At 34.2% G+C, this 23,918-nt stretch overlaps 1 protein-coding gene across 10 annotated transcripts in view; it reads right to left on the reverse strand.

Annotated features, from left to right (window-relative positions):
- Window positions 1-241: 241 nt before the first annotated feature.
- DGKB (diacylglycerol kinase beta) overlaps window positions 242-23,918 on the reverse strand; it is a 387,634-nt gene continuing 363,957 nt past the window's right edge. For all 10 annotated transcript variants that reach the window (XM_027639264.1, XM_027639265.1, XM_027639266.1 and 7 more), the window contains 3 exons: window positions 13,414-13,534; window positions 12,038-12,098; window positions 242-2,681 (listed from right to left, as the gene is read on the reverse strand). In XM_027639264.1, the coding sequence (XP_027495065.1) occupies window positions 2,574-2,681; window positions 12,038-12,098; window positions 13,414-13,534 (290 nt within the window). In that variant the 3' untranslated portion in view covers window positions 242-2,573. The remainder of the gene's footprint in view (window positions 2,682-12,037; window positions 12,099-13,413; window positions 13,535-23,918) is intronic.

The raw sequence follows: 23,918 nt of genomic DNA on the forward strand, positions 1-23,918 counted from the left end.
AAGATTAATAGAAAGTCAGTCACTGCTATGATAATTGTCAATATGATGGCTGCTCTCTTGTATTTTGTTACAGTGAGAATCTGACACATACTGACCAACAGATCTGATTTACTGTTTGTATGTTTAATCAGAATTATATGTAATTGTGATTACATGAACTCATCTATCCCTCTTTACATGAAAAAGTGTGTTGTGAACAACTTGCTGTCACAGACTGGCACATTTAAAATTGCACACATTATTAAATAATAGCTTACGTATAATTTTATTTGTTTTCAGAGTTACAATGTTCATGAAATAATTATAGAGAGCACATTATATATTATTGTTAAACACATTTTTGCCACAAAAAGTTGAGAGCATTGGTAGAAAAACCTATGTCAAGTTATGTGAAAATATTTACCACCTGTAACCATAATTTCATAAAACCAATATATACTTTATGTAACATTATGTCAGCAAATTCCTTCTTTTTGCAAATAACTTTTGCTCTGTACTTATGTATGTTCATAGTTAAGTGCATCAAATGCTTCTCTGTGTGTGTGACTGTGTGTGTGTGTGTGTGTGTTTGCAATGCACAGGAAAAATACGAGTATACTCCTATAGTAACTGTAATTGTCAACACCACTGGACCTAAGAAGGGTGAATTACAAGATCTTAATTTTAGCAAATAATCACCTTCTTATTTTTCTACCTAATGCAGAACATAACATTAATTGGTATTTACCTCCTAATGTTTACAGAACACAGACTTTATATTTCAAAGACATAACCCTTATATACTGACTTTTCAGTGTCTATTATTTAAAGTACGACTCTGTTGAATTCTTATACTGAGGAACAAATGATAGCAACTTTATTTAAATACATGCACAGTACCGTGCACTACAGCATGATGAAGTATTACTTTTAAAATGGATGAATGAATCAATAGAAAAATAGATTTAATAAACCATTAACATTTTTAAGTCTGGATAAAAATGGAAAATCATGCATTTCAAGCAAAGTTTTGTTTATTCCTTGTTTTTTGAGGAAATCTCTGAAAACTTAAGACATGCAGAGCTGAGAAGCAGCTCACTCTGAACAGAAAACAATGTTAAGACTGCATAAAAAGTTTTGATTGAGACTGTTTATATGCAGGACTGAAAAAAGTTGCCATTCTTGGACTTCCCTTCAACGTTAGACAGTGCTGTGCAAACCTCAGACAAATCCCTGTACTATGATTTCTAAGCTGTTAGGAAGTCTCTAAAAGGGCTAAGAAAGTTAAAACCTGAGCAACTGCCTCCCCAAAATTTATGACAAGAAATGTTTTGATTCCAGACAGCAGACTACGAAAGGGGAATAGATAACAGTTTATTCTTTCCTTATGAGATTAATTTAGGTGATGAGTAAATTATGGATGGCATAAATTTATAAATAATTATGACAAAAATTGGATATAAATTTAATTTTCTAAATTAATTTAGATGTCTCAATATTTAGAGTATGTGACTATGTCTATTAACTTATGAAACAAATGAAAAGTATTTACTTGCAATTAATTTAATGTTTTTTCCTACCCCAACATTTGTCTGGACATTGTCAATGTAATCAAAAGAACTGTAAATTTTCAGAATTGAGTCTACTCCAGTGAGTTTGATTAATTATGCATTAACCCATTTCTCTGAAGCATCCTTCACTAAATCTTTGGTGGGAAATGCACTTTAATTAGGCATGAGCTTTGGTTATTTGTGTGCATATGCACTATGCTATTGGTCAATATGCAGAATGATTTAAAGTGTGCCGTGTTACAGAGATGTATTGTTCATGAAAATAGTTCTAGTGTTTCAGCAAACAACACTGATGGCTAGTTTTGCAAGAATTATTATCTTCACTCAATATGATTTACTTAGTGTTATAATTTTTGCTAAAAATTTGCATTGGCTTCCAATCTTAACAAAAAAATTACACAAGAATAATCATGATAATTTGAATACTGTACATATTGTTAATTCTTTTCAGCAGGTACAGTTACTCATATATATAGGAGTTATCAGAATAAGATCCAATATTTCAATACTCAGTTGAATAAAAATATTCTCAGGGTAGAAAGAAATGGTAAACTAAAAATACAGGTTAATGAGACCTGTAGTAAACTTTACTCTGAAACAGGTCAAATTGGCTATTCATGTGCAGATCTTTGATTCAAGAGATACTGTTGAACCTATGGCATGTGATCATTGTAGTAGAAAAAGCTGAAATGGAAAAGAGAGAAAATCAAATTACTCATGACATTCTCTTCCCATATTCCATGGCAGAATTAGCCCATAGATTAGTAAATGTTAATGCATGCAACAAAAAATATGCATCACTTTATGTAAACATCTGCTTTCATCATGCAAAATGCCTACAAAACTGTGACAACATCTTTTCTAGTAGCATAGTTTTACATTAGCTCAGTTACAGAAACAGTTAAACCAAAATCCAAGATTTTGCAAGTAGAAGATGTTCTAAAATTCTTGAAAGATTTCCAGCATAAATATTCCAAAGCCCAACAAAGCTAATTGTTGTTCTGAAAACTAAACTACATAGGCTTATTCCTTGCTGTGGTTCCTTGTTCTTTTGATGATAGAAGAGAAAAGACCGGTTTTTGGAGGAGGTCCCATCAACATGGGTGCTTGGTTCTTGTGAGTAATTTTTATCTGAGGGGAGGAAGAAGAAAAACAGAATTATCCCTTGGGCTAGTTAAATGCCAAGTATCTGAGATGCCTGAATTATCTTTATATGTGACTTCCAAACCTTGTCCATTTAACCTAAGATAAAAGGAAAACACCTGGGTTTCTTTATGAACAATGTTACTTATGCAGTAAACCAATCTATGTGTAATCATTGTTTTCACAAAATTTAAATTATACATACAATACATACTAAAAATTGTATGCAATAAAATACATGCCGATACGTAATCTTACTTTTTGAGTGTGGGATTTATTGCTTGCTGTTAAGGAAGAATTTAAAAGTTGGAAAGAACATACACATTGGAAGACCAAGCTGTTGCCTATTATTAAGATATAAGCCATGTCTTCATATGCTTTACTTATACATCTAATCAAGCTGTACTCCTTTACCACAGGACACTGCTTAATTTCAAAATAACCATTATGAACAAAAGTATAAAGTTAATACACAAAAAAGGTCAAAAAAGATGAACTAGCATTCTAAATTGTTAATTAATTGTTAATAGAATGGACTCAAATATTGAAAAGACTATTTAAAACACTTTGTAATACTGCTCTAAAGCCACCCGTTTTGATTTCTTTGATATAAAACTACGAATCACCTTAAATGAGACAACCTTAAAGTAGATTATGTCTGCAATTTTCTCTAATTCAAGTCTAAATTAGAGAAGACATTTTATGAATGTATGCTATGCTCAAAGCTAATTGAAAGCAATTATCAAAGTGGCATTTTGTCTGTGACTTTAAGATACATTGTAAGATAATAAATGATTCTCATTATGTAATAAAAAGGTCACATCTTGCCTTTGGGCTAGTGACGTGAAGAGTTTTTCAAAAGCAATCCGAGACATTTTCTTTAGTGAACTACGACTAATACAAGAACCATCACTTATTAAATATCAGTTGTCACCTGCATAGTACCCACATCAGAGATGGGTATTTCTTTCAAAAAGAAACACCACCTCATTAAAAACTGGAAAAATATATCTCTTAAAGTACATACCTGACATTTTCAAGTTAAAATGAATATCCTTCACTTGTCATTCACTAATAGTAATGAAACAAAAAATGTATGTCACGTGGAGAGGCTCATTAAAATATAGATCAGGACATTTCTTGGGGTGGAGATTTACTTTACAATATAAGGAGACAGAAACATAAAAATCTCAATAGAGTGGCTTGGTTTAACTCTATTAGAGCCTTTACTTTACTCTCCAAATGCTCATTTCTATGCCACCTTAGTTCATTAGTCTCAAATTTTACGTGTGACCTCTTTTTGTCAACACTGTTCATTAGTATCAAATTTAGCATATGGGGGTGTTTTTGGCAATCTAGATTAATTTCATATGGATAATAACTCTTGCTTTCAAAGACTGGCACCAACATATTTTCTCACAAGAAATTCTGCTTCAGGCACCACTTTGGAAGCCAAATCTGTAGCTGGGGTAAATGGGCACTATTCCATTGATGTCACATAGTACCAGCTGATGGTCTGGTCCTGGAAAATTGCCTCAAGAATTTTTGTAACTTTCACATGCTTCATAAGACATATTTTTGGGCTCAGGAACAGTCATAACATCAACCTGATCCTGAGGATCAATACACGAAGTAATCTGCAGCTGGTGTGAGTGACTTTTTCAAGTCATAAGGGTTCATCTTATTGCAAGATTTGGCCATGATGTGGCAGTAGGAATGGCTTCAGAGTTTCAGAGATAAATCATAGTAACTCCATTTTAAAATTAATAAAAGAGGACAGCTCAAAAGACGGCTTCAGTATGAAGACATGAGGTAATCCTGAGACCCCATACAGATTGCATGTTGGGTTGGGGCTGTTCAGTGCTGCTCAGGATGAATCCAATTACATATTCAGTAAATGTTTATCATTTGTAATGTTCTTTTTTGGCTTGAGCCATCTGTTTCAGAGACCATGACCTCTTCAGCATGTTGCTTCCTATCAGCTGAGATCAGCTAAGATGCCTGAACATGATTAACCACTCACATGCATGGGGATGAGTCCTATATGCATTTCTCCAAGATATATTTTCAACTGTTAAATTGGTACAAAATGTATTTTACATTCTGAAAACAAAAAAATAATGTGTAAACTGAAAGTATATTTTTTTACTTCTCTGTTAATGTTGCATTGGTTAACAATGCTAACCATCAATTCCTTACTTTCCTACTGTAAAACGAAGAAAATAAAAAATTAAAAAAGTTTTATCTTTGGCTGATAAAAAGAGATCAGTATGTTTGCAAAACATTGCACTGTTTTGCCTGAAGCAGGCTAATTTTGTCTTTCTCAAGACTCTCAGGCACTGCATGTCTGCCCTGGACTCTCACTTCTGCTTCTGTTCTCATACTGGCAGCACTGCCAGAGTTGGAGCTGTGAGTTTGGGTGACAAGCAATAGTACACACTTTGAGATGGGGAAAAAGCACTGAGGATCTCAGAGAGAGAAATAATGTTGTAGGTCAAGGTAGGACTGAACATTGAAAGTGCTCTATGGAAGGACAAAAAAGAGAGAGAGAGAGAGAGAAAGCTTTACTTACAAGAAACGGAGACTTTGTTAAGTTAAAAATTCCTACTTACAGCTGTATATAGATTCTATGTGTGTGCACATGGAAAGTCTAAAGACTAACTTTTACCATTCAGTTTCTCTTTCATTCAGCAAGCAACTTCATGTCTTTTTTAGTAGAAACACAATTATAAAAGCTTTAAATAAGATTTTTTTTTATTTCTCATTTTTCCTAGATTTACTCTATGAATCCCACACACAAACGAGAAATTGCTCAGACAAAAATCCAGAAAGCTAAAATCCTAACCTAATATATTTTTAGGAACTGATGATACCCTGACAAACATACTCATACAAATTACTATGGAATTCTGGAAAAAGTTTTTGAGATCACTTACTCAATTTTATTGACAATATATAATACCTTGAACATAATATGGAGGACATTTTGAACATAAATTAAGGGAAGTGCCTGAAGTGCTGCTGGAGAAAAAAAAACGTTATTTGTTACAAATTTATATTTAAAACCAGGCAAAATCAAGAAATAATAAAATTCCTTTTAGAGGGTAAGTAAGTAGCAACATGAATTCCTAAGATATCATAGATTTTTCTTGTAAACCCAGTGCACAATATTCTAGGCTAAATTCAAACTGTTGAAGCCAATGACAAACCTTTCACTCACTAATTGAAACCAAGATTTTAGCCCATGGTGTATCTAGTAAATAGGTTTAGCAGAATAATATTGCATTTGCAATTTTGAATCACCTTTCCAATATTACAAAGTGTGTCCAATGATGTATTCATGGGAAGGAACACCACATCTAATTAAAAGATCATAATCCTCAGGAGATGATAATGTCTCCTTTTTTGTCAATGGAAAATTTTCTAATAAATGAGAAGCCTGCATTTTTTATACTAAAAATATTTATAAATGCATAAACCAGACATTTATTTGTTTCAGGAGCAGGTCAGAGTTTCAAAATATGCCTTGAAGCCACATTAATACAATGCATCCACTAAATGAAATGCAGTGAGCATCAATAATTTTAGTGTGATAACAATGTCTTTTAGGTCAGTCAATTTTGCTTTCATGTTCCTTTTTCAACAATATGTGCTGGTTACCTTCATGCTCCTGACTTCATGGAATTTCTAAATATTTACTATTTCAGCGAACATGGTGGTATAAATACAGGTAGTAAAGTACTGTGCTAACTGACAATAGAAAACTGGAAACAGAGATAATCAGCTCTGCTTATAATATTTCAATTAATGTTAAAGAACATATTACTGTATTTTAAGGACAGAGGGGAAAAAAAACAGCCAGAAGAAAAACTTTTGGATGTTTTAGCTTATGGTCACTTTTTTCCATGTTATCAGCAGGACTTAGATGTTGGTTGTTTTAAGGTTATGAGGGTTTTCCCACAAAAAGATGCCTAAATGCTGCTCCCCATACAGGAAATGGAGGGATGCAACACCTCTATATCACAGAAGTACCAAATAGTTTTATCTTCCTGTAGGCAATCAAGAATTGTATGCAGTATCATGATGTGAATAAGACCTACAGAATGCAGGCAGTGCTGAACAAAATTAACCTGTGACTTGCATTATGTGACATTTTGGACAAAATCTCTCAGATCTAGACTTGTTGTTTTAAATATAGCGTTACACAACACATCATAAATAAATTTCTAAACAATATTATTGTGCAAAGTGCAATCAAATCTAATCAGTTTGGCATTAATTAAGCTCTAATAATATACTCTAGTCTCTCTCCTAAGTAGTGTGATCCGTTTCCCCTTCATACAGGTAGATTGGAAAACATTATGGTGTCATCATAATTTTTAAACATACTGAGAAAATGACAGAGCTGCAAAATTAAAATAAATGATTAATGGCATTTTTTTCATGTTTTGTACTAATAGGTATCATTGAGGTTTTAAATTAATAGAGCTGTCAGCTCAGGGTTGTTACAGATCCAGTGCAGAACTAAAATGGAAATTATGTATTCCACAGATACCTAAAGATGACACTTTGGAATATTTTAAAATTTAATTAGTAGGTGCAATTGTTTTTCCCTCCTCCTCCCTAGAACCACTGCAAATTAATTGGCAATTAGTCACAACTAATTCTTTTCTTAACAATCTGAACTGGAAAGAAAGGTGCATTACATGTTAGAGGATTTGTCTGGGGTGCAGAAAGCACACATGCAGTAAATTGCTTTGTCAATTACAAAAACGACTGTTGTGAAATTAAGAAAAAAATATGCATAGGTAAACAAAACTAATTAAAATGCCGTGTACCTGTGACCACAAAAAATAATGCCCAGATGCAAAATAAAATGTTAGAAACTCAATAAATCAATTTGGCCTTGAAACAGAAACGTATGCACACTGCTGCTCAAAGGGGAAAAAAATACAGCATTTTACTCTAACACCAAAAACCTTTTCTAGGGACTGACTTCCATTTATGGGTTAACCATGTAGTAATTGGCTAATATTCTACTGAAATCAGCCACCAGATCTAGGACCCAGCTCCTTTTTGCTCTAAAGCGGCAGGCACAGGAGTTTAAACTCTCATTATAAACAACTGATAAGAAAATACTAATACAGCCAGAGGCATGGAAAGAAGATACAGAGTCTCGAATACAGCGGCAGCTTCTTCATGCGATCTGTAGGGTGTTGGAGCCAATGGGTCTACATAAAAGCAAATCTGTTACTTTCTTTTAGTTTTCTCACAGAGCTCTGGTATATAGTGATTATTAATAAAAGCTTGGTTTAGTTAATTTTGGGTTTAGTTCTTGTTTCTCTCTGGATTTAACTACAGTACAGTCTGTGCTCTGGCTCATCACATCTCTAGGGACTAAAGGAAAAAGTAGAGAGAAACCATTCATTCAAAACTTATTTTTAAGGGGCATTTAAATGATAATATTTTGAAATAATAATTCTGGGTTTCATTATTAAATTACTTACTCGAAATTCTTCCATTAGTAAACAATTCTAAAAATATTACGTGTTTCAGATGTGTCTATGAAACTATATTACTGGCAATCCATTAGGTGAGTTCTGACTATGGATTTTCATTTTTGTTTCTTAATTTAGGCAACATTCTTGCATCTTCTATAGATATTTCCATCTTCTACTTTTAGTCTAGTGTTTCTAGCAGCTAGACACTCTTTCAGATATGATGCCAAACAAGTCAGGAATAGATGAAAGAACTGAAATCGCAGTTATTTCAAATTAAGATGGAACATTCTTATGGATTTTTTCAAAACAATGCTAATAATTTATGTAGCTAAATTGAAAGATTACTTTTCTTAAAAAAAATCCTGATGGCTAAAGCCTGAAGTTTATTGAATTAACTTGAGAGTCTTTGAAGTTTCATTACTATTAATGATCTTTTTGGAGACCAGGTAAAACCATAGATATCTTTCATGTGTCTATATTTGTCTGGGAGAGCTCTGATAGAATTTCTTCCTCAGCTAATCAGAGGAGATGTTTAACATAACACTAGCATTATCATCTTTCCTTCTCCCAAAGGCTCCTCTGTAAAAAAACAATACAATTTGATGCTCAGATGCTGTGTCTTATTATACCAGAGCAGAGTGACTTTGTTAGACATGGTGGTCTGCATGTGTTCAACATACTGAATAATATTGGATGACAAATTTTTAGACCAAGACATTCGCATTTTTAAGTGAGTACAGAACCTACAGGAATGTATTCTCGTTTTCATGTAGGGATGCTTTCATGTAGGTGCATGAGCAATAGAAGATCATAAAAGGTGTCAAAAGAAGCACACAATGATTTCTTGAGTACTGAAATTGATCACAGGAAGGAAAAAAAATCACTGATCTCAGCTTCTGGGGAATCACTGCATTATCTATCACATCCTACAGTATTTTCTTAGAGCTCACACTGTCATTTTGGGATAGCACGGTCTCTGTATGCATGAGAAGGGACAGCTGTCAGCAACTCGTGCTATTTGTATGAATCTCTTTTTACAGTCAGAAAGGAGAAGCAGCAAAGATAAACTGTTGATTCCCTCAACAGGAAGTGCGTTTCCAAGCCTGCATGTGCAGGCTGCATCCCATGCATAATACGGATTTGATGCAGAACTTGTTTACCTTAATAGGCATCATGGGAAAGTAGGACAATTTTGATCAGGTTGAATTTGATTTCTTGAAAAGTCATTTGCAAAATACTCTCATTTATATTAAAACCTGAAGCAAATCAGAAAAGGACTTCTGAGCTTAATCACTTGCAGCCTGGGTGAGGCTTGATTCAACATCTGCTGATTGTATGAATTTCTTTGTCATTTAGTTTCTGTAACATAGGTCAGCCCTAAAACTACTGAACTTAGATGACTCTGAAGTCCCTAAGATGATCAAAGAAAAAATGAGTGAGGCTCAGTTGCTGTGTCTCACTGATGCACATGATCTGTGCAACTGAACAACGTGCAGAGCTCTCTCCCTTGGAAATTTTGGGAGAACATTGCAGTTTTTTCTCTAGGAAGACAAACCCCATTATTCTTATATTGGTGTCCTTATATTTTTTTCTGAAATTTGAGCTCTAGCAGGTTCAAATAAGTGACTATGTAGCTGGCTACATGTAAGGAGCTGTTTTGATGTTATGCAGGTTTTTTCATACTACGGTTTGGATACACGTCACCCTGGTATTTATGTCATCAAGTACGCTTTGGCTTCCAAAGAAAGGCCCCTGTGAAGCACAAGCTTAGAAATCAAATCTTAAGCTTTGATTGAGAGAAAGCTAATGTCGACCTTTCTCATTGTGTCCAGAGTAATTCCTAGCTACCTTGTAGAGAACTTCAAGAAAAAGCTGTACTGTAGTTAGAATAAGTGATAAGAGAAGAGGTTGGACCATACATGTTTTTACCTTTTTAAGATGTAGAAAACAAAGGGGGGTACATGGACAATAATGCAAAGAGCAATTGCAATAAATAATTAAGCTCCTCAGTAGAGAAAAAAAAAAGCCTGAAAAATTAATAACATAACATAAAATAATATTTCTGTAACGGAATTCATAGAGGTGCATTGGTATAGCTAAATAGTTCATGTATTTTCTTCTCAGAGGAAATAAGGACATTCAACAGCATGGTTTTCTTACACAATGCAAAGTGTATTCTCTTCACAATGGTATAGCAAAAAGAATGGGTTCCACGGAAAAGTATATGCCATTTCTATCCCCTTTAAAACAGTACTTCAACTGGACAGCAGTAATTACCAGTAATAATTTACTATTTCCTCAGGTCAGTAATTGAAATGTAAGAACTGTTTCTTTTTTCAGGTTTGTCCTCAGTCACGCAGGCAGCTTCTGCTAGCATTATCAATCAGATAGCAGGGATTTTGCACAGAGCAAGCAATCAAGACAAAAAAAGCACGTTATTGCCAGCATCTCTCCATAAGTTCTCTTCTGTAATCTGGCAACTGAAAAATTACATGTCTTTTTCTTGAACAAGTAACTACTTGGTTCAGTACTGTTGCTCTGCACTGAGCCATCACTGTAGAAGAGGTGAAGATGATATCTCTTAACTCTAAAAGGTTTCCTGCAATAAAATCCCCACTGTTCTGCCTTGGTATGGTAGGTGTTCATACGGTTCTCCTCATATTGCAGAATCTGAGCACTTCCATAGAGAATGATAGTTCAGGCATTCTTCATGCTGTTCAGCTGTACACTATGGTGTACCTGGTAAACATGAACTATCATGACCCTCTTCTGTGATTCTAACCCATATATTATCAGCTACATACCTGTTAGCACCTTACTGAAGGTACTCCCTTTACTTTTATGTGTAGTTTTTAATTCTACTACAGACATAATGCTCATGAAAGCGATCCAGTACCCTTTTTTTTTTTGAGAATTGCTCTCATCTGTAGTGGGATTTCTTCCTCTTCACATTTCTGTTTTGTCATATGTGCAAGCTGCAAAGCTACAGCAATTGATCTACTTAAAAATATGTCTTCTTTAGGGAAATAAAATTAGTAGAAATGTATATTAAAATATGTTATTAAGATTACACACAACAGTAAAGAGCTTGGATTTCTTCAACATCTCCAAATGCTTGGTTAGCCTCTATAATTTACTGGAGAGAGATGAAAATGGAGACTTCTTACAGATACCACTTTTCTTGTGATGTCTGTAAACAGTTACTCAAAGAACCTTCTCTGAGCAAGCTCCTATCCTATATCATCCTAACCGATCCAGACGGATGTTTACCTGCCTTCACTTCATATGTGTGGGCACTGAAACAAGAAACCAATTAATTTCCTTTATTTTGCCTTTAAACTGTAAGGACTTAAAAAATAATAGTTCTACTGTATAATTTAATAAGCACAGTTAAAATTTCAGATTTAAATAAAACTTTCTTGATATGAACTCTTAAAAATACAATAGATAATCTTCCTAAATTTTTAAGAATAATTAGTTACTTTACACACTTTAGCATCAAAACAAACATTGAATTTTCCTCCGCAATAGAGACTCTAAATCTGATACATCATCATAAATAAATTATTACATTAGCTAAAAGGATGCTGAGACTGCACCCTTCAAGTATTTTTCAAATTTCCGAAATAAATGCCTTTTTATTCCATTCTAATCTGTGGTTAAAAACAGAATGATAAATTGAAAATGCAGAGATTATTGAAGTATATAAAAACAGTGTGTGAAGATTTTATTTGAGTAAATTGAGTTAATGCTAATGAAAATGGTTGTCTTTTAAATGAAAAAAAAAAAAATTCCTTCTCTCATTGAAAAAGAAGAGAAAGTTAAAAAATCAGTTGCAGTTACCGTGCAAGGAGTTTGCATCCAAGGTTCCCCATCTATCTGCATAGGCAGAGACTTGCTGGTTCTAAAGGGACAAATTTCATAATGTAAGAAAAAGAAACTCAACAAAATTGATAAATGTATTTATTAAAAAGGCATATATGTGATGGTGTACAGATATAATCCTCATTTACTTCTCAACTGCTATGTAATTTCCAGTATGACCCAATGTGCTTACAAAGGTAATGTAGTTAACTTAGTAGGTTTAGCCTGATTTTCAATACACAAAGCAAAAATATGGCAAACATTCACACATATTGTTAGTAAGATGCTACTCTTTCATGGGAGAAGAGTCTAATTTGTGAAATAAAGAGTGAATTACACAAGAAGTTCAGGAATAAACTTTATTAACTGTAAAGACAGAGGAATTTGTACTATTTTTTATAATTTAGACTCTTTATATATCATTCTGTATATTATAAAACTATAAAGGAAACAAGGAATAAATTTTAGGTCTATAATCACCACTTATTAGAACTATAAAATATGTTTTTATATTGTGTCTGTCTCTGAGTTAGAACACTCACAGAGAATGAAGCTTGTACTATATTCAGTCTATACCATGCTATAAATTTAAATTGATAGTAAAGGGGTGCTGATTTTAACATAAAGATACAGACAGTATTCTCTCTCTAGTTTTGTTTAGTTTTAGTTTTCTCTCTCTGTATTTCTGCATTATAATAGTTTGCATTCAAGACTATTAGAAATAACATGGAATGGATAAACCTAATAATGGAAAAGTTAGTCAACTGAGCACTCATGTTGGTCAATGGAAATTCTGGTTTGGATATTATATGAAAATGGCGAACAGTTCATGGATTTATCCACTGTCACTTATGGCCATAAATAGAGGGAGGGAAGAATGTTTAATGAACTCTTACTCTATAGTTCTGGAAGGGCTTGAATCTTTCGCAGTTGTGGTCCTGTTGATGTGGGATTATAAGAATTATCTCTTGGTATCTAGAGAAGGTTAGAATACCCCTATGACCTTATTTCTCTTCTGCATCCATATGAGAGAGTACTTTTTAAGTCAACACCACTCAGTCCTTGAGGAGAGTCTCAATAAAATGTACTTTGGGAAATCTTACTTATTTTCTTAAAGTTTTTATTGTTACTCTTCTGTTTTATGCTCATATTAGGCTTATAATTGTAGGCTTTATGGTTTTAATAAATTTTGGAAAATTCTTCCTAAAGAATTCTTCACTGAGAAAGAATTGACCACCTCTCTTTTTTCCAGTCCTTATTGTGAATGTTCTGGCCACTTTTAGCTCAGAAATGATAAACCACATTAGCATACTGCACCGTCACCAGCTCACACATACCAACAGATTTGATAATACCTGATGACAACAGATGAGCACTGGGCAAGACGTCTTCCAGCACTTTTCAGACCAGTGTATATCTGTCCCATCTCCATGGCTCCTTCCAGACCAACCACTTCCATAAGCTGGTCACTCAGATCTGCAAAAAGTTGAAAAGAACACATTTTGTCTAGACAACATTTTGACAGCAATCATCTTGACTAGTTAGAATTGTCAGAAAATAAGCTGATCATAAAAGATGTGGAGAACAGAATTAGCAAAAATGATTATTCCTAAGAAGTGATTGCAGCGTTAAGGTTGGACATAACTGGGCCTGCTGTCACACCATCCTGAAATATCCTGACCAAAATGATTCTAAAATACAATAATTTTATCCATGGTTTATTTTAATACATAAATAATGAAAAAATACTTTAATTATATGGAAAATAGGAGAGGTTCCTTCACTTTGTTCACCTGACCCACACAGAATGACATGCCGCAGTTCAGAAATTTGTGCTGTCCATTCTTTCAACAGGTACTTAAAATCTCTAAAGAAAATGCCAGACCCTATTGAATTTTCCTATACAAATCACATTCCAGATGATTTGTACAACTCCAATTCAGCCTTCGTGTGTATGCATTATTATTATGAGACTGCTTTTTATTTTTTGCATTTGATTGTTGTCTTAATTAGCACACAGATGCAATGCAAAAAGGGAGAAAAATACCTTCTATCAGTTACTATACACTGAACACTGTAGTGTTTATTTGCACTCAATTATACATTTTTGTTTCACACTGCTTTTTGACTACATAGCACTTTGGCATTAAAGTTCAAAAACTATTTAAATAAATAATATATCTGGTAAAATAAATATTTGTTTGCTTGACTTCAAGGAGCAAGGACAAATTCTGTCTAGAATTTCAGGTACAAACAGAAACCTAAACAGTAATATAGCAGCCTGGTTTGAGAAGCAATCAAGCAAGGTAAAAAAATATTATCCAGAATCAACTAGTGTGTTTTGTATGAAATGTTTTTTATGCTCCTGTGTAAATACACGTTTCCAAGACCAAATGGACAAGAAAAAGAAGTGTTTCTTTTTTTAGCTGTATAATATGTGCATTTTATGAATCGGCTGTCAATGTTCTTGTTTCCAAAAGGTGCATTATTCCGTGAAGCACAGCAAGGAGCTAAAATGTTAGTCTATCATCACATTGAAAAAAAAATGAAGGAGAGCACATTACTCTGTATATTTTAAACCCTTCCACCTTTAATGAAGGTAGAATTGCATGCTAACAATCATATTTATGAGGCTATTCCAAAGTTTCAATGGGAGTCTTTTCCGTTCACTTCTTTGGGCTTTCAATGAAGGTAATTAACTGAAAGAAGTACTGTGATGGGGGAAAAATATTAAAAGCAAATAGGATTTATGGTCTGGATAATTCTGCTTCCAACTAGAAAATCTGGTACTATCCAAGGCCTTCATTTTTATTCTTACACTTTCTTAATATTCTCTGCTATTTTCATTTCCTCATCATAGTTCCATATAAATTGGTGAAGAAAAAAAATAAACACTATTTTTACTATTAAGAGAAAACATTAAGATAGACAAAAGGTTAAAATATACAATATGATTAATTCTAAATATACATTTTTATACTTTGCATCCCTGTAACATACATAACCCCAATTTTATATATCTGGCTTTCAACTGAATTATTTTTTCTTGAAATGTTTTCCTTATTTTACTCACTTTTAAACTTAACTGAGATTTAAACAAATTCTGCTTTTCTTTTTAGCCACAGGGATTTTAAATGGGAAAGTCCTACTCATTTTCAAAAGCTACTATACTATAAAAGCACACAGAACTTTATAGATGTACTAAATCATTAAAATGTTTCCAGCCAAAGAAAACATCAAATTCCTATTCACTGGGTTATTAGAAAATTATTATTTTTTAAATGGGAGAATAATTAAGAACAGATTTTTATTTCTGACAGCTCAGGCAACATGTGCAAGATTCAGAATAGTGACATTTGCAGCGATATAAATTTGATGCATCATTTTTCAATAGCTGTGAGATTAGCGCCAGTAACAGCAGGTAACTAAGGGCCAAATCCTTCTCTTTGATCTATACCACACTTCTCAAAAAATGTGGTATATCAAATATTGGAAGATGAAACTGAACAATACTCTCATCTACCAAAAAAAGTGAAGGCTTTTTAAAAACTTCACATTTGCAGTGGCACATTCCCAAAGTGCAGTTATTTTAGGCTAAATATGAATATTTTTAGAATCAAGCTTAAATTAGACATAACTTTCCTTCAGAAGCAGTAAAAGCTAAAGCTAATATAACAAGAAATTATTGACTGCATTAGTTCACACTCCTGCTCTCGCTAATATATTTGACCTCATGTTTGCTTTTCAATAGTATATCCATTTCAACAAATCCTTGAGATATATTGACTTTGATAAGAACTCAGAGTGAACAAAATTAGAAAAGGGAGTATGTCTATTTTAGTCCCACTCTTCGATGATGTTACATGGCTGTAGGTATAGGTACACTGGTTGAATACAAAGGGTCAAGACATCAATGAATGAATGACATTTGTTCTTAAAAGGTCTCCACCAAAGACTCTGAAAGAGACTAAGCTCTATTAAAGGAAATCTGATCTTCTGTTAAATGAAAAGATAGGAATGGGGAAGTCATTCTTCATTCTGGTGGAAGTTTATAACTGATTTCTCAGAAAGATCTGTGCGGGCCTCTGTACTGCTCAACATATACCTCTAAATAATCTGGAAATAGAAGTAGTGCGTTACGGAGGATTCAACAATGGAAAGACAAAAGTCAATTATAGAAAAAGTTAAGAATTTTACAGTATTGAGTAATGGAGCTATACAAAGGCAGAGAGTTCAATATATTCAACTTAATGTCCATGAGGGAAAACAGAGCTAACTATAGATACGTAGACTGTTATATACATATATATAACTTTTGGAAATAAATATGGTGTGTGTGTGCCTCTGTGTATATGTCTGTATATGTTTATTTTGCTGAAAACAATTCATACCATCATGCAGGAATTAATACTGTGGAGTTACTGGGGCCAGTTCTATGAAAATATCAGCACAATGCTCAATTTATGATCATCAAATATTACAACTGGTACATCCATAAAGTATAGAGTTTGTAGTTATAGTCCATTCAGCAATGCAGAGGAAAAGATAAAAAGAACTGGAAATAACAGATCAAAAAACATGGTAACAATTATGAAGCAACTTCTGTATGAAAATAAGTTAGACTAGCAGCCTTCAGGAGGTAAGGAGATGAATGGAGGAAAGATGACAAAATCGTAAGTGCCATACTGTAATTCAGTATTTTGCAAAATGCAAGAACCAAGGAGCTTCATAGCACTTCTAGACAAGCAAGAAATCCTGTTTTACATAATACTCTGTTATGCCATCATGCCCTATTAGACTTTGACATTCCTTAAATCAAAAATGATATATATTCAGTAGGATATCTTAAGAGAAAAATCACTTTAAGTTTGCTTTCTTATGCCTTATTTGTAATACAGGTTGGTGTTAGAAGTCAGATACTGAGCTACACGAACTTGCAGGTTGATCTAGTATCATTGTTCTTGTTGACTGCTTATACATCTTATAAATTTTAGAGAAGAAAAGTGAATACTGCTGTTCACTAAACATCATTCATCACTTAAAACAGCTTATAATGTGGACTTTTCCATGACGTGTATCCCTACTGTGTTTGAGACCTAATTGAGAAAGCTCCTCCTTTCAATCCTCAAATTATATTCTAAAGTTACACACTAATGTGTATCTGTGTCTCTAACAACTATAAAGCAAAAAACATATCTCTTTTTAGGAATGTTGCATTTCTTCTGCATCCTACAAATTTCATTCTCAAGGGAAATAATTGGTGATTGTATTGATGAAATTCTCCAATTCATGCTTCACCTATTATAACTAGTTTTAGAAGGTTTGAGTTTAGGAAACTGAAGGTTAGATTTTTCAAGAAGAATTTAGCACCTAACAGTGAACAAAAGCAACTACCAGATACTGAGCAGTTTTTCATTCTAGCCAAGTCATTTAGTTGCCTAAATGAGAGCTGAAGTCTGATAGGTAAGCTATCACCGAGAGCATCTCAGTATTAGTCCATTAGGAAAGTGTTTTTTTGACTGGTGCCTTGGGGTTCCTCAGTCTGTTTGTTCTACTTTGAGCTCTGTGAAAGAGCTGAAGGCTCTCGCTTGTTTTCTATGTGAATGAGCCATTAGAGTGTGTGGGAATGTTTTCATAGCACCATGCCTCTCCTGCCCTTTTCCACAAACCAAAGTACTTCACGTGTCTCCTCATATTAGCCCTGTCAGTAAACAAAGCCAGCTCTCCCAGGGGAGCACTGCTGTCAGCAGACGGTGACTAGCATGCAGAGGGGCATCTGACCCCTTGCACTCATTCCTGATGGGGAGATAAAGTCACTAGGGAGCTGACTGCCCATTTCTTCCCATCAGGCATCAGGAGAAAGAGAAGTTCACACAGTAACTTGCACAAGTGGCAGACAAAACACTGTATGTGAATATAAGCCTTGTATAGCCCTTCCCTGAGGCATGAAGAAACACGCTTGGAGACTAAAGTTTCGTAGTGAGGAGTTTACATTATCCATTAGCTTGGCATTAGCTGAATGCTTCAATATTCAAAGTGAACATGCAGGAGAAAAACGCATTTGGAATTCATCTATGAAGATAAAGCAAGGAAAGTAAAATGGGGTGGGGGGGTGAGAAGAAGCATGGTGTGATTAGAAATAACTGATTTACATAGAGAACTTTCCCTGTAATGGAACTGGTTTTGATATCCAATTTATCTTCGCAATATATAAATATTGCTGTCCTGGCAAGAGATTGAATGACTCTATTATAACTTGGGGTTACTGCACTCACTCAGGCACATTTGCATAAAAACACTGTTGGTCAGTGGTAAATCTGTCTCTGGCAGCAGTTTGTCTTCAAAGAGAAGGGGCTCCATATCTTACTAACTGTAATCAAACCCTAGTAACCATCACGCTGGAAATTTTTTGGTTCAAGTTAAAACACTGGACAAGAATTTGAAAGCTGGTATGATGCCAGAGGATCCTTGAAAAACTCCCAAGCTCAACGCTCTTCACCTCATGAATGTTTCAGTATCTTCCTAGAACACAGTATGTATTAAATCTCCAGTTACCCTTTATGCAGAATGTGGGGCTGCTTACATATGCAAGGATAGGGACTACTGTTGCAAAAAATACTAAAAACGTGTAAACAGTAAATCATGTGCAATCTGTACATCCTGGGTTTTGTTATGTCTTCCTTTGGAGAAGCTACCTGAAGTAACATGTCACAATATTTATTATTGTTTATATCAGTGTTGTACATGGTCCAGATGATGTCAAGGCTCTGTTTTGTTACTGATTCACAGACATATACAAAAGCAGTTTTCCTACCCAAGAATTTATAGACAAATATAACAGACAAAGAATTGGGGGAAAATATTATTATGTCCATTTTACAAAGTAAAAATTGTACACATATATGTTTAGGTCCTGCAAAATATTTGTTCTCATATTCAGCTGTATATATTGTGTGTAGACCCACAAGAGTCATAATATTATTTCTACCACATAAAGTTAAGCACATGAGTTTGCAGAACCGACCAAGATCACAGGTGAAGTTTGTGGCAGAGACAGGAAATAAATCAGCAAATCCTGAATTTAAACCTTCTGTTTTCAAAAGTCTGTTTTCCTTCTTAATGTTGAATTCAAAGATATACATCAAGTCCTATATCTATAGTATTTGACCCAGTTTCAAGTATTTTGCATTGCTGAGTTTGCTTGTAAACATTAAAAATCTCAGGTGGATCTACACATCTATTTCATGCCAGTATTGATTCTCTAGTCTTTATTCTTCATATTTTGTTTTCCTGTTTTTAAAACAAATCAAAACAAGCTAAGCCTGCCTTTCAGGCTGAAGGAAAGTATATCACTGCTGTAATTCTCACCCTGGAGAGATACTCAGATATGGTGATAATAAATTAAGTAAATATTTTATATACATAAACACAAAAGTGCATACACATTTTATACCTCTGTGGACATACACACATATGATATACATTCATATGATGTGAGAAATTCAGTAGATTTTTGCTCCACCATCAGAACTGATGATGCACTAACTAGCTCTGTTGGAGTAAGAATTCAAAGGTGCTAGCTTTGACACTTAAAATGAACACAGTCAATAAAATCCTATCTCTGCTGAATTCAGTGGCATAACTCTTAATGATTTCAGTGTAACCTGAATCTCACCCAGTATCCCGTGCCCTGCATCAGTCTATCACAGAGACTCTATCCTCAGATGGAATCATTTAACAGATACAATTCAGCCTACTATTGTGTAATGGATTTTTTCTGTGTACATAGTCATCTTCTGACACTCATTAATCACAGAATGACAAGTTTTCCCCAAAAAGCAGGAGGACAAACAAAGAAGAATCAGTCCTTATAATTAAATATTTAATGAAACTTTTTATGTGCACAGAAGGCCTTTGTAAAACTTTTCCTTAAGTGAACTTATTTTTTTTTCCCAGCTTAGCATGGGGAAGGACAGGAGAGTTCTTCATAGAAACTTTTTTCATTAATGGTAAAAGAAGGAAAGAAAAAAGAATCCCAACAGCCAAATCCAACCCACCCCCAAGAATTCAAATTAAATCACTTCCACCTAGAAACTACCCCCAAATACCAACATTTAGATGTTCAAAATTTGAAACAAGAGATTTCAACTTCCAGTTTGGGAGAGCATTATGTATAAGCCTTTTATGGTAAAGTTTGCCAGATAAAATGCATTCTTTTTAATGGATTTATTCTTTCAATAGTTTGAGGTACAATTGCATCGAACATGCTGCTGCACCAAAAAGTTCTCTATTATTTTAATCTGTATTCTTTTAAAAGTTATTTGTTCAAAAGGATTTCAGTGTGTTACTCTTATACCCCCTTCATCCAACAGAACAAAAGCCGTTCTATGAAAGGAGTCTAAACTTGGACAAACCATTTAAAAAAAAAAAAAAAAGCAAAGTTCCTCTCTGTTTTTATCAAATTTGATTGCTGCAGCTGTTCCCAGTTTCTGTATTTTAAAAATAGCCTTATTCAGTGCCTTGTTGGCTAAAGGCCAGAGTACCATTAGAACATGCTGTACGGAAAACCTCTATTCAGTTACAGATACAGAAATATATTTAAGATCAGTGGGGGTCATCTGCAGCAAACACTTGTATGGGGGAAAATGGAATTTTAATGTGCTTGGATGGCTCACCACTTTAAACAGATATTTAAGAATTTCAAACCGGATATCTTTCTATTTGTATCAGTACTATCATATTACTAAGCATCAGGTACAATACAATATGAGCAAGTCAAGATCATTTCAACTAACAAAAATAGATCTAATTCTCAAATTACTCCTTAGTAGTTCTGGTATTCACTTTAAATGGCTCCTAGTAATATTGGATATTTGATTAGCGTATAAAAACGCCACAGCTTAGAAAAGAAAAATACAGTAATATTGATGGAAATGTAGAAATCTGATCAATGAAAACCAGCTTTGATTTGTACATTTCTAGGAGGACTAGTACTAAGAGGGGATAAATATTCCCTTTCTGCAGAGTAGCAAACTCCAGTAATGGCATTATCCCTATATTTATCCACCAAAGTTTTTCAATTATCTGCCACAAGGAAATGTTCATTCCATTTACATGAGTATTAAAACTCCTTTTGATTAAAGTAGTAGCGATTTTGCTACAAGACTTCAGAAACCCTCAGAGATGATCTTCATTCCTCTTCGTCTTCATGAGAACCAATTCCATTTCTTTCCTCTACCATGCTAGTATTCCTTGGTGTTTGGAGACCACACTATGCAGAATGGATACTGGTTTGACCAACAGCAGTATTTACTTATGAACCAAGAACCTAACTCAGGAAAGTATTCTGAACATCAGTGAGATGTCTCATAGATTACTTCTAATCATTTATGATGGTGTAAAATGCCTGTGGTAAAGCATTATAAGTTACATATTTCTACTGCAGCTGGGGAGGGCATCTTCAGCATGGTAGAAATATCCAAGGTGATTATTTGAATAAGTAATAACAGGAAAGAAAATAGCAGTCATGGCATTGATACAGTGTATTGAGCTTGCTGAGACTCCAAGTTCTCAGTGGCTGGTTTGCCTCCTAAGTGTCTTTCCCCTCACTCCCTCAGCATCTGGGTAATTTTAGTTAAATAAATGCTACAATCACACTTTGGATTGCAGTTTCCATTATAAACATTGCTCAGATCTTCTCTTTGCACAGAAGGAGCATCAGGAAATTGAATGAAGTCAAATCCAGTGAACCCTGGGGCATCTATGTAAATCACAGTGTCTTCTTAAACTTCCCGCAGTCAGTGAAATTAAAGAAGCTTTTATTTAGTTTCCCACAAAACTAAATGTATTTGGTGTTGTCTGAGGTGGCCTAGGATTTCCAGAACATTTCCAGTGGGCTGACAAGTTTGACAAAGGAGCAACAGAAGAAGCACACGAAAGGATGGTATCTTGAGAGGAAATCTATTGGTGTTAGAAACTTATATATGGAGAATTGAAGAAAGCTTAGAATTTTCTCCTGACAGTGATTCAGAGGAAGAGTCTAAGAGGTCTGTTTTTCTGGAGAAGCATATTTTTCTGTTGTCACCAAGAAGAATCTTGGGAGACAAGTTAGCTTGGTCAACATAGGAGCTCTGCTAAATCTACCACTCAAAGTTACCCCATGTTAACTTCTTTGTGGAGGCTAAGGCCTGCAGAAGTGATACAACCTCTACTTGCTCATTGTTTGGTGGGCGACAAGTTTGCTTGTTACCTCCAGGACTGAGCTCCAAGTACGTGAGTAGATTCTCACAGGTCTTATTTTCCTTGCATTTATTCTGTTCTCATTAGTTGTCATTGGGGGTTTTGGTCTCTGCTATCTAATCTTGTTACATAAAGACAATTGCAGATATTTTTCTTCCTACCTGAACCACACACATTGCTAAATATTCCATGTTTTTTGTACTATTACTGGTTCACAAGACATCCAGGATATGCTGAAATCATTTTTTATTGGAGAAACCATAGGGGAAAGTTACCTCTAATAGTGCTGCAAGAAAATGTATTTGATGTGCTTTACATGGAACAACATTTCAAAGGACCACAAAAAAAGCAAAAATAAATACCTTATTATACCTTTCAATATTTCAGATATTAATGACTGACATAAAGATATTTTTCAATCTCTTTTGTCAACAGTTACTTACAACACAATAGGAAGAAAAAGCTATTTCCATAACTGTGATCAAGTACAGAACACTTCCAAATTTTTTCTCAAGGACAAAAAGACCAGAGTCAGCCACAAGTGTCACAGTAGCAAGACTCAAGTTATTTTTAGTGATCCAGTTCTGAACAACATAACATAGAAAAAAGAAACTTTATTTAATTCCAAACAAGAAAAGAAAAGATTAATTACAAAAAAACCTGGATCTGGTTACAATTTATTTTTTATGGTATTCTGCCACAAAAGGAAGGCCACAATCTTTCACTAAAAAAAGTGATCTGAACTATAATACCACTCACAACATTTCAGGTATCTGAGAAATACAGAAGCAAAGTCTTTAGCCAGAGCTAACTCCTCCCACGATCCTGTGCTGAAAATCTCCACTGAATGGATTTGCCTTAGAGAGATTTGATATGGTAAGAAAAATATATTCTCAAGGATTTTAATACAAAATAGGAGACCTAGAAAACTAAAGAGATTATTCTCATCTTATTTTCATTCTCATTTTTCACTCTCACTTTTTTTTTCTGAAGGATGGAGAGTATGTTTCTCTTACATGAGAAACAGATAATGAGATCAGAGTTATGTGAAAACATACATGTTAGTTGTTTTCAGACTGGACTACACTAAACATGAATATGACAATCCTACTCCAAATAACAGTCCTCACATCTGAGTTCCTGAAAGTAGTTCTGCTGCAGTAATTCCTGACCAGCTATGTTCAGATAGTTCCAGAAGGTGGACGAGCCTTCCAGTTACTTACTGGCATTGTGATGTTGGTTGACACATTCAGGAAATTATCTTTGCTTTCTAACTTCACTAATTCATCTTTATTATATATCTTTGTTTAAATTCCTTTTCTAGGCATTGGGGCCAAAGCTGAAATAGTATGTATATAGGATTACTTTTTTTCCATTCAGACACATATGAACTTGAGAAGTTGAATACCGAAAAGTAAGGGTGGGAGGGTTGTTTTTTGGTTACATATGGAAATTCATCTGGAAGGACAGAAGATTGTTCACGCATATTCTTGCAATTTTTACCTTCTAGGCTACATTCAACAAAATTCTAAAACAAATTTTTGAAGGACCTTAATTTTGGTCTCTGCCCAACAAATCATTTAAGCATGAATATTGAGTAACGTCAAAAGGACTACATCCA

Source organism: Corapipo altera, unplaced genomic scaffold (genome assembly GCF_003945725.1).
Source record: "Corapipo altera isolate COAL_440 unplaced genomic scaffold, ASM394572v1 44, whole genome shotgun sequence".
NCBI lineage: Eukaryota > Metazoa > Chordata > Aves > Passeriformes > Pipridae > Corapipo > Corapipo altera.